Genomic DNA, 12,272 nt, shown 5'->3' with positions numbered 1-12,272 from the left:
ATGCTTGACTGTTACTAACTCGGAAATAAAATAAAATCAGAAAACTGAAATTAGTAATATATTTTTGCCCTCCGTAATTATGTGAATGTATTTTAATTCACTTGATAGCTCCCGGCCACAGAAATCCGTTTTGTTTTCATTTGACGTGGGAGTTGTACACGAAGAGAAGCAGCGAAATCACTTAACGTAAACATGGATCACGTGGAGGTTAACCCCCTCCCCACTACAACTCAGACAACTCTGAAAGCGTTAATCTGGCAGCTAGGGCGCGCGAGAAAAATTTTTCTCGTTTGCACCTGGCTGCTTGCTGCTACTACCGATACAGCTAACAGCCAAACTTCAAGTAGCGGGAGAAGGTACTGCTTAATAGGCGAGTCAAATGCGCATGCGCAACAGACCGCTGGCAATTGGTCAAACGAACTTAATGTGAACAGTTGTGACGTCATGCTCATAGCAAGCAGTTTATTCAATAAACTGCTTTATTGTTACGAAGAATTACAGTCTGCGCCCTACGGCATTTGACATATTTTTGCTATTTGCAGACGCTTGTGCGTGCACGGTTTTTTGTTGTTGTAAATCGCACATTTCCTTTGCCATTAAAGTTTTATTTTTTCCCCTCTCGTTTATATTTTATTTTGCAGTATCATTCTCCAGTAGCAGGATATAATAACATTCTTTGCTAGAGAATCTATCCTGCAGTCAAAGCTGAAAGCTAAAACAATGAAAAATTCCCGGAATTCCGAAAAATTCCCGGGTTTTTCCCGGTTTTCTCCCGGATGAAAAAATTCCCGGGTTTTTCCCGGATTTCCCGGTTGTCCCGGGTCGTATACACCCTGTAATCCCTACTCTTTGATGAAACTTTCCCACACAGCACTGCAAATTGTGTAGCAACAAGAAGCAATTTTGAAAATGCACAAATAAAATTTCACTTGTTGCATGCCCCCAAAGACACTCATTACCTTTATCCTTGAAGCTTTGAGTTGCATGGCACCAAATAATTACCTTGGATGCTATGCAGTTTTATAATGTTGCTCAGAATCTTACTAGCAAAAGCTTTTTCAGCCTAGGGTTTCTGATCAATTTGTACTCTCATTGTTGTAGTCAGTGGTATACCTAAAAGAAAATAAGAAAATACATCATAAATTACAATAAAATACACATGATGTGTGTGTGTGTGTGTGTGTGTGTGTGTGTGTGTGTGTGTGTTGGTAATAATAAATCGTAAGATTGTGAAGGCTTTCTATATTCTAGTGCTTGATAGATAAATCACTTTGGACTATCTGGATAAATGTAAAATAATTTAGGAACAACTTGCTGTGAAGCACCTTAGATTATACTTTTAGAAATATCTCAGGATTGTAATGGGAATGTTTTTTTTTCACATGATTAATAATTTATACTTTCGTAGGTTCACATGGAGAAACACCTTTTGTATGGTACACTTATTATTAATTCAAAGCTGAGCTCTTTTTTAGTTGTGAAATTCTCATCACTTGAACAAAAGATAGACGTGACGTGACAGTTACAAGAATCTGTCTTGATATTGATACCACTCTTTGCAAAATGAATGAAATTACTTGACTTTATTCTGTTGTTTGAGAAATTAATTGTAACCCATCTCCTTTTTGCTTTACACCACATAATATTGGGGTAATTTGAAAAAGAATCTGCTGTCTTGCCAATGTCAGCCAACAATACTAATTACAATTCGTGCTTTACTGCACGTTATTATCTCTGAAAAATGTACCATTAATTTTTCATACACGTAGGAATGGTAACGTTACTGAAATAAGTCATTTGCTTATCAGTAACCACATATATTTACCAGAAATATGTTACAAGATATGTACGTTTCTATCCGCATCTTTCTCATGGGAAGATTCAGATCAGAGTAAATAATTATGAAAAGCTATTTCTGTTAATTTCATTGTTCTCAGTGTCTTTCATACTAAACATAGATTATCATGAAATATCAATACTGCTTTTTATTTACATCACAATGAGATAATTAATATTTTTACGTAACCTTTTGTACACTGAATAACAATTCATTTTATTACTTCAATATTTCATGTCAACCATTAATTTTTTTCTCATTTCCTGAGGACCAGTACAGCACTTCAGTACAGACAGATGCAAAGAACAGGAACATTCATGACATGAGCAACAAAAGGAAATGATACACAATAACAAACAGAGGTGTAGAACATGACCAGGCTAAATAAAAAGTTATCTTCCACCACAAACACTTGACAGTATTTGCATCCTCTACACTGAAAATTCCCCTATTCCCCAGAGTCAGCCCAACTGCACACAATAACACATGCACATACATAACTGATGGCAACGGCGTTGCTGCGGTGGTAGTGTAATTTCTCATCATATCGCCAAAGTAAAGGTCTGTCAGCTTGGCTAACACTTGGATAAGTGACCATCTGGATTGCCGAGCACTGTCACCAAGCGGGTTGCATTCAGTCCTTGTGAGACAAATTGAGGAGCTGCTCGACTGAGAAGTAGCGACTCCAGTCTGATAAACCTCACAATGGCTGGGAGAGCAGTGTGCTGACCACATAACGACATACCTCTCCATATCCCCATCCAGTGATACCTATGGGCTGTTGGCCCCCTGTCCAAGGCCTGTTTGGATGGAGTTCAGAGGTCATACATACCTGATATCAAACTACATACATTATCTGATCAAAATGTCTGGACACCTATTAGTTGGCATTAATTTGGGGTGTGCCCATCCTTCACTTTTATATAGCTTGATCTCTGCTGAAAACACATGCAATGAGGTATTTGAATGTCTATGGAGGAATGGCAGCCCATGCTTCTTTGAGAGCAGAAATGAGAGAAGTTAGTGGTGTTGAAAGTTGGAGTCTGGAGCAAAGCTGGCATTCTAACTCACCCCCAAAGGAGATCCATTGGTTTCAGTTCAGGACTTTTGTTACTAACCATTACCTCACAGATGCTGTTTTATGACACAGTGCATTGTCATACTGATACAAACAATCATTGTCTCCAAATTTTTTCCTACTGTATGCAATAGACAGTGCTGTAAAAGAAGGGTCACAACCTTACCACACTATGCTGTTAGCAGTACATGTGAAAGCAAATAATGTTTTCCAGGCAGTCACCAAACTTAAATGTATCCATCACAGTGGCAAAGGTTATAGTGTGATTCATCACACCAAATTCGTGTTATCCACTGTCAAGTGGCATCACTCTTTATCTCATCTCAAGTGTCACTTTGCTTTGACTTAATAAATGTGTGGCTTATGATGAGCTGCTCAACCATTATACTCCATTCTTTCTAACTTCTAAACGTAGTCAGTGTGCTACCTGGATTGCTATTGCACATTGGAACTTCAGAGTGATCCCTTCTGCTGATTTCATGCAAATTTTTACAACTACACTCCTTAGCGGTTGACAGTACCTGTCTGCCTGTACATGAGGTCTGCCTGGTTTTGGTTTAAATATGTTCCTTTGTATTTGCAGTCCACAAACACATCACAAACAGTCTACTTAGACAGCTTTAGAAGGGTGGAAATGTTCCAAATGAATTTGTTGCTCAGTCAACCATTGTCTAGTCCACATTCGGAGTCACTGACTCTCCAGATTGACCCATTCTGCTGTTACTGGTTCTCTGCTGACAACACAACAATCCCAACCTCTTTTTATACTTGCAGGTCCACCTGTTGTGACTTCTAGTGGTCAGTCCTGCATAACACAAGGATGTCCAGATATGTTTGATCATATAGTGCACGGACACCACAACACAAACAAAAGATTACTGAAAAACACACAGTAACAGTTGGCAACATGGTATACTGTAAACATACAAACCAAAATACAGTAAAAGTGAAGTGTTCAATTGAAATGTGTTAAAATTGGACATCCTGGTGTATGCAGGCCAACAAAGTACAACTCCAGGACAACACATATCCAGTAATGAGATCACAAAACATAGTAGAACCGAATAGTAACTTAATCTTACAAGACTTGTACTCCAAAAAGTCATGCCACAGAACAAACAATCTTTCATTTGATTGCTTAGATGGACTACATCTCAAAGAATAGAGAAACGACTAAGGAATGATGGAAAAAGTAGAAAGTGACAAACAATTTGATTTGGTAATCTTAGAGTCCAGGGTACAAGACAGTGACCCTGGATGTTCTAAGTGCTGCTAGATGTATTCTCCATTTTTAGTCCTCACTTGCAAGAAAACTGTTTATCTATCACAGCAGTTTTGTTGATTTTGCATACAGGAGTCATTTCTTTAAACATTCACTTTAATAGGTCTGATGACTCCCTTAATGTGAGTGTGTCAGTGGGTTGGCACTACATACAGTCAAGAAAGATACTGACCTAATTTTTTTTTTCATTCATATTCCAGACTGATTATGCAAAATTTTAGCAAAATCCTTGACAATGAGCTGGGGCTTATTTTGAATATTTCATTAAACTATCATGGAGTATTCAAATTACAATTTTTTGGAACATATAACTCATAAACTTAGACTTAAAAATTGTATATTTTATTTACAAGTTGTGTAGATTTTTGACAATTCTGTACAAAACAGCAAATCTGCAAAGATTTCTTCTTGAAAGATGCTTATCTCTTTGTACATAATAGATATTACTTCGATCAAGCACTGTACGCCATTAAGGAGCGCCTACTTTTTTCACAATTGCAGTTTTAGGAATTGATCAATTAAAGACTTAGTATCTTATTATGTTTGTACTTCATGATATTTGAACGCCTGCAACATGTTTTCTTCTACCCTCATATCTGATGTTTTAACTCCACATCACGTTTCATTGCTGTTTTAGGTCGTCAAGTTACTTGGTAACTTCCATCTAGCGCAATTCATGATGTGTTTTTATATATTTTACTGACTAATATATTTTATGTTTGTTTATGTTTAATGCTCTGCTATCTCCTGAACACAGGTATCATTATTGACAAGAACTAGTACTCATACAGAGGCAAAATTTGAGTCCTCAGAAATCAAAATATATTTGTTTTTAAAACAACAACATGGAAAGACTCACCACAAGAGGAGGTGTCAGGTAGCATTCAGGAACAATGAAAAAGAATGCTAGGAAATATTCAGCATCCAGACAGTTCTCAGAAGAAGAAACACACACATTCACACAAGCACAACTCACACACACATGTCCACTTTTTTCATTGTAACTGTCTGTGACTCAACACCTGCCATATGTGGTGACTGTCAACCTATCCTTTCCGTTTTGTTGTTATTCCATTCTGGACTTTTCATTTGTTGTCAAAATATTCTTTTACAGAACATGTTGGAGATGTGGAAAAAAATTTATCAAAATTGATGGTTGCAATAAAATGACATGCACCTGTGGGGCTCTAATGTGCTACATTTGTCGCAAACCTGTAAATGGTTATGATCATTTTAATGAAGAAGGTGGTACAAACTATCATAAGTAAGTATATTATGTTATGTTGAATTTCTTATCATAAAAGGGAATAATTATATGGATAGTTTAGCAAATGCCTCAGACTTATTTATAAATTATTTTTGGTACTTGTTCCATAAATTCATCAGGCAAGTATTTTCAGTCAATTATCTTTCTGGCAGGTACTCTGCAATGCCTACATTCCAGTCCTTCCTAAGTGTATCTATTTTCTGCCTTCCTAATGGTTTCCATGCTCACACTTTTAGAGGTATTAACTAATGTCCAATATCCTTGATATCAATTTGTTGCAGAATCTTACAACATATTCTGATCGCAAGTGTAATTGGGTAGGTATCTTGAACAGAATGGCCTCCTCCATGTAAATCAGTATGAATTCCAAACATGTCAATCATGTTAAGCCAGACTTCCAAAAAGCATTTGCCTCAGTGTGATTATATGAGATACCAAGCAGACTTTGTGACTGGATTGAAAATTTATCAATTGGGAGGATGTGGCATTTTACCATGGATTGGGAGTTATCAACAGATGTAAAAGTAACTTGAGATGCACCTGAGGGAAGTGTGTTGAGATCTTTGATGCCAGATATTTATGACCTTACACACAATATTAATAGTAACCTCAGACCTTCTGCAGATGATACTGAAGCGGGAATGTGTGGTATCTCCGCTTACACTCACTCATGTGCAGTGAACCGGCTTTATCGCCGCGCCCACGCACTATGCTCAAGGGAGAGGCTTGGTGACAAAAAATGACTAAAGCAGTTTTGGGACAGGACACATTTATTCTTCCTGGTGTTACAATAAATGACAAATACCATTCGTCGCTAATGTCCGTCCATACAGGTGCGTTGCACTGGCGGCACGGCTCGATCACCGATCCCGGAGGGTATACACTCCAGTGATGAGCCGTGGTGCGACTGCATGGACAGAGCGAGACAAAAGGCCGCGTCACTGAATGTTCTGCTCCTGGCGCGACCGGAGGCGCCGTAATGTCTGTGAAGGAGCGAAAGACACTTGAACAGTATGGTGCACAGTGCAGGACGGCGACTGCGTTTATGACCCCGCATATGCATTTACAGCGGAGTCACATTGACTTGAGGCACGTGGTCCATGGCAGGAGAACTGAGAGACGTGTGTCGCGTCGCGTGGACTAGCTCGCACTGTCCGCCTGCTTTTGTCCCCGTGTGGTCCGGTGTGTCACGCACCGTTGCCGAAATTCGGTGTAACAGTACAGCTGCCCCTACTTGTGTCGGCAGTGCCATAGTTCAGCCCTTCATGCGTTGGACGGTGCTGCTGCCACACAGATCCCCCCTTGGAGAGCGGAGCTCCGTAGCTGCGAAAACGCAGTGATCGTTCGGTGGCGCGCGTGTGTTTAAAGTTCGCGCACTGCGTGATGGCAGTGCGGCAGCATTGGTGGGGGTCGGTCGGTGTTGGAAGGGTGGCGGCCCGTGACGTCAGCGCACCGGACCGGTGAGCGTTCGCAGGCGTGTCCTTGCGCTGTCGGCTAATGACAGCGGCAACAGGCACTGGCTGCAACTGTCCGTAGTAATGCGCATGAAGGCACGCATTGCAGGTCATTGGTGGTGACCTCTCGAAGGCACTTGCGCGAGTGCGGTACTGTCTGAACTTGAACGCAGGTCCGGGAGCTGCTACGGACAAGCCGGGCGGTGTGGAGCGCGATGTCCGGAGCTCGACGGCGAAGCGAATGCGGTACACTGGCGCGGATGCCGATCTGGCCTCAACGCCCGACGCGGCGGAGGCAAAGCGATGCTCACGCGGGTCCAGGAGCTGTGACAAATGCAGGAGACGGTGTCCGGGGCTTGACTGGAGTTACCAGCCGAAGGCACTTGCAGCTGGAGGCCGGATTTCTACAGCGGACGGCGGCTCATGGGCGCCGGATTCTGATGGCGTTGGGCGGCTCGGGCACGTGATTGCCGGTTTGGGTGTCATGGCATGCTTGCGATGCAGCACGGCCGTTTGAATCGGACGTGGTGGCTGGTGCGCATGACGTAGTCCGCTGGCAGTTGTGGTGGGGGCGACCGGTGCGCCTGTGGTGGGTGCGGTCCAGGTGGCCGTGCCAGCTGCCTGGGCGTGGCGGTGGGAGGCGCACATGGCGGTGCGAGGACAGCAGGCTGCAGCTGTGCGTCACCGGCAACTATGGGTGTGGGTTCCGTCTGACCGCTGGCAGAGGGAGTGTCGTCCGTGATCAGATGTTCTGCCGGGTCGAAGAAATGCGTGGCTGATGGAGCGGGCAAGACGTAGGCTGGTTTGACGCGGTCGACAGACACAGTCGACAGCTTCCCGTTGCACTCGATGACCAGCGTTTTGTCTCCTCGGGCGATCACATGGTGCGGTCCACTGTAGGGCGGTCGGAGAGGTGGCTGTACTGCGTCGGTACGCAACATGACGTGCGTGCAGTGCTACAGGTCGGCATGGACGAATATCTTCCTGGTGCTGTGCCGTGTCGGTGCGTACACTTGGAGGCCGGCCATGTGTGTGCACAGACGTTCTGCCACAGTGGGTGCCACAGTGTCATGTGGGAGTCTTACATCTTCGACAAAATCGCCCGGGATTGTCAGAGATTGCCCGTAAACGAGGTCGGCAGGTGACGCGCCGATCTCCTCCTTCGGCGTTACTCGTAGGCCGAGCAGCACCAGTGGGAGCGCCTCTGGCCATGAGGTGTTGTGGCAGGTTAGAGCGGCTTTCAGAGTCCTGTGGAACCATTCGACCATGCCATTCGATGTCGGATGGTAGCTGGTTGTCCTATGTAACCGGGTGCCACACAGTCTGGCGACGTGCATAAACAACGCGCAGTCAGACAGGCGGCCGCGGTCAGTTGTCACGTGTGTCACCCAGGTGTCGACGAATGCGGTGGCGACGGTCTCGGCTGTGATGTCCGCGACGGGCGTTGCTTCCGGCCAGCGAGTGAAGCAGTCCACCATAGTTAGGAGGTACCGCTTGCCTTGTGAGAGAGGAAACAGGCTGACGAGGTCCACATGAACGTGCGCAAATCGGCGTGTCGCGTCCAGGAAGGTGCCCACGGGTGTGTGGGTGTGCCTCCCGACTTTGGTGCGCTGACATGCGGTGCAAGTGCGCGCCCATTCGCGACTGTCCTTCCGAAGCCCGTGCCAGACGAAACGCGCGGCCACGAGTGTCGCAGTGGTGTTGGTGCCGGGGTGTGACAGTCCGTGGGCACGGTTGAAGGCACTGCGCCGGAATTTCTCTGGGAGGAACAGTCGGTGCATGCCGGTAGAGATGTCACACCAAATCATCTGTGCGGAACCGGGGACAGGCACCAGCTCTAGTTGAAGGCCGCTGGAAGTGTCGTGACGGAAGCGGTGCAGTTCTTCATCACTCTCCTGTACTTGGGCCACGTCCTCAAAGTTCACAGGGGGTAAAATAACGGCACACGCTCGGGACAAACAGTCGGCGACGATATTTTCTATCCCCGAAATGTGTCGGATGTCTGTCGTGAATTGCGACAGGTACTCCAACTGCTGGAGTTGGCGCGGTGAACACTTAGTGTGGTTGTTCTCGAACGTGTGGGTAATGGGTTTGTGGTCGGTGAAAATGACAAATTGTCGGGCTTCTATGGACGGTCGGAAGTATTTCACCGCCGCGTACACCGCAAGCAACTCTCGGTCATAAACGCTCCAAGCACGTTGCGTATCGGAAAGCTTTTTAGAGAAAAAAACCAAGAGGCTGCCAACTCCTGCCGACGTGCTGTTGTAACGCCGCACTGATGGCGGCCTGGCTGGCGTCCACGACTACAGCTAAGTCAGCGTCATGTACCGGGTGCGCGAGCAGCGTCGCTTCCACAAGATTCCTTTTTTAGTCCGTGAAGCTCTGCTCCATTGCGTCTGTCCAATTCACGAGGCTCTTTCCTTTTGAGGTAGGACCATGTAACGCCTTAGTCAGCGGCTCTTGCACGGCTGTGGCGTTGGGCAGGTGTCGACGATAAAAGTTCAACATGCCGAGGTAACGTCGTAATTCTTTGTGCGTCTGCGGACACGGCATGTTCAGTATTGCTTTCACTTTCTCCGGTAGTGGTGTCGATCCGGTGGGCGTAATTAAATGGCCAAGGAACTCGATTTCCGTCACACCGAACTCGCATTTAGTGGGGTTAATAACGATGTCGGCTTCACTCGGGCGCTGAAAGATGGTTGTTAAGTGGCAGCGTTGGAATCCGGGCGACTTGGAATACACCAGGATGTCGTCGAGGTACCCGAAACAAAATGGCAAGCCTCACAAGACGCCGTCCAGGAACCACTGCCAAGTCTGGGCAGCATTCCGAAGACCGAAAGTCATAAACAGGCTTTCGAAAAGCCCAAATGGCTGTTTTTTCAATGTCTTCGGGCGCCACCGGAATTTGGGTGTACGCCTTTGCGCAATCTATCTTGCTGAACACCGCGCAGCCCGCCAAGGCGTAGCTGAAGTCTTGAAGGTGTGGGACTGGGTATCGGTCCGGCACAGAATTTGGGTGTACGCCTTTGCGCAATCTATCTTGCTGAACACCGCGCAGCCCGCCAAGGCGTAGCTGAAGTCTTGAAGGTGTGGGACTGGGTATTGGTCCGGCACCGTTCATGAATTAAAGGCGCGATAGTCCCCACACGGGCACCATGAATTGTATTTTTTGGGCACTAAATGCAACGCCGATGACCATGGGCTGCTTGATAGTCGCACAATGCCTTGCCGCAGCATGGCCTCAAACTCTGCCTTTGCTGCTGCAAGTCTGTCAGGCGTGAGTCGACATGGGCGACACGATGTTGGGGGTCCGGGTGTGGTTATTATGTGATGAAATGTCAAATGTTTGATGTCTCTCGGTGCACCGGCTGGGCGGGTGAGGTCGGGGAATTGTTCAAGGATGTCATCGTATGGTCCAGGGCACTTCATGGGTTTAACACTGTAGTATGCAGCCTGCCAGCACTGTCCCGCTATCTTTAAATTTGTTGTCACGTCGATGAGCTGGCCGTTTGCGATGTCAGTTAGCAGCCCGTACTGGCCAAGAAAGTCTGCGCCCAGGATCGGCTCATTGACATCGGCCACAGTAAAAGTCCACGAGAACGTACGACGCAGACCTAGAACTATATTGCAGCTGTGTGTGCCGTAAGTTTTAATAGCGAAATTGTTCGCCTCTGTAAGGCAGAGTGCCTCGTGTCCCCTGTGGTCTTGTAACATAGAACGGGGGAATATCGAGAGGTCCGAACCCATGTCGACGAGTTACCTCATGCCTGCCCCCCGTTCCACAACAAACAGACGCTTCGAAATCACACTGCAGCCGAATGCGCCTAGGTCTGGTCGCAGCTGGCGTTTGGGTGTGAGCAAGGAGTGCGGCACCTGGTTGCTTCATTGCCGAAGCAGGCGTGGTACCAGCAGTAGCTGCTTTGTGCGTGCTCTGACGTCTGCAGGGTACTGTTGGTGCAGCTGTTGCCAGCTGCGCAAGCCGCGCCGTCTGTCGCCCGGTCTGCTGCCGCTGTGGCGCGTGCTGCCCTCTTGCTGTGAGTGCGCCAACCGGTCAACTTGGCGTCAAAAGAGCTGCTACCTGTGCAGTCAAGTTTTGCACTAGATGGTGCAGGTCTGCATCCTATGCGGGTGCGGGAGGCACGTGCCGCCACGGAGGTGGGGGGACGGAGTCGTAAGACGCCGCAGCCGCGGTGCTAGGCGCCGTTGTCAGAGCGTCATGCACCCTGTCGGCCAAGCTAGCGACAGCGTCCAGCTGCATCTCCGTCTGTGCGGCTATCACTGCCTGCACCTGAGCTGGGAGGTTGCGCACCCAGATAGTGCGTAACAGCGAATCTGGCACCATATCGGACTGCGAGGGCCTCCGATCGCCGCATTCCTCTTGCCGCAGCAGTTGGTGCGCTCGTTGTTCCTCGGATGACGAAATCCACCAGATCAGCTCTTCCTTGAGCAGTTTGTAGCTTGACTGCATCGGCGGGGCGGTGATTATATCCCGCACTTAGGCCGCTTAGTTCTGGTCCAGCTGGCTCACTACGTGCCCAAATTTCGCCAGGTCGCAGGTCACGTGGTTGCTCATAAATACCACCTCCATTGGCTGAACCACATTACAGGGTCGTGTGGCCAAAAGGGAGGCAGCCTGATCAATGCCCGTCCAGCGCTTGTCAGCGTTCCAGCGGTCGTAGGAGGCGTCGGTGTGGCGGGGATTTGTGCGCCAACATTGTCCTGAGTTGTTTGTGGCTGCACGGCGTCCGCGCGTGTAGTCCGTGCTTGTAGCTCACTCTCTAGCCTCGTGTTGCGTGCGAGCAGTTCTTCAACAGTCTTTTGCAACTCCTCTAATGTCTGCATCTTAGTTCAGAGTCGAATCCTCGTACTAGAGGAAAGTACACAGTGAAAATAACACGACAAGGGAAACACACGAAAAAAGAATAACACTAAGCAGTCCGCGATCAAAACATACGCGCACAAAAACAATACAAAAAAAAGAGTTAGTTTAAAAAAAATTTTACTACAGAGCACTGTTCGGCGCGGGCATATACGCGCAAGCCTACTCGTGGTTCCACGTCTCTCGTACCGACGAACGTTCCTCACCACGTTTGTGTTTTTTCGCCTCAGATCACGTCGGGGTCACCAGTGAAGCGGGAATGTGTGGTATCTCCGCTTACACTCACTCATGTGCAGTGAACCGGCGCTATCGCTGCGCCCACGCACTATGCTCAAGGGAGAGGCTTGGTGACAAAAAACGACTAAAGCAGTTTTGGGACAGGACACATTTATTCTTCCTGGCGTTACAATAAATGACAAATACCATTCATCGCTAATGTCCATCCATACAGGAGCGTTGCACTGGTGGCACGGCT

General features: G+C 47.0%; 1 protein-coding gene across 1 annotated transcript in view; it reads left to right on the top strand.

The window, feature by feature from the left end:
- LOC126121826 (uncharacterized) overlaps window positions 1-12,272 on the top strand; it is a 120,082-nt gene that overhangs the window by 85,139 nt on the left and 22,671 nt on the right. Inside the window, exon 7 of the mRNA XM_049915086.1 lies at window positions 5,312-5,461. Within this exon, the coding sequence (XP_049771043.1) occupies window positions 5,312-5,461 (150 nt within the window). The remainder of the gene's footprint in view (window positions 1-5,311; window positions 5,462-12,272) is intronic.

Source organism: Schistocerca cancellata, chromosome 1 (genome assembly GCF_023864275.1).
Source record: "Schistocerca cancellata isolate TAMUIC-IGC-003103 chromosome 1, iqSchCanc2.1, whole genome shotgun sequence".
Lineage (NCBI taxonomy): Eukaryota > Metazoa > Arthropoda > Insecta > Orthoptera > Acrididae > Schistocerca > Schistocerca cancellata.
Note: the sequence above shows the minus strand (reverse complement) of the source record. Positions and strands in the feature narration are given on the sequence as shown.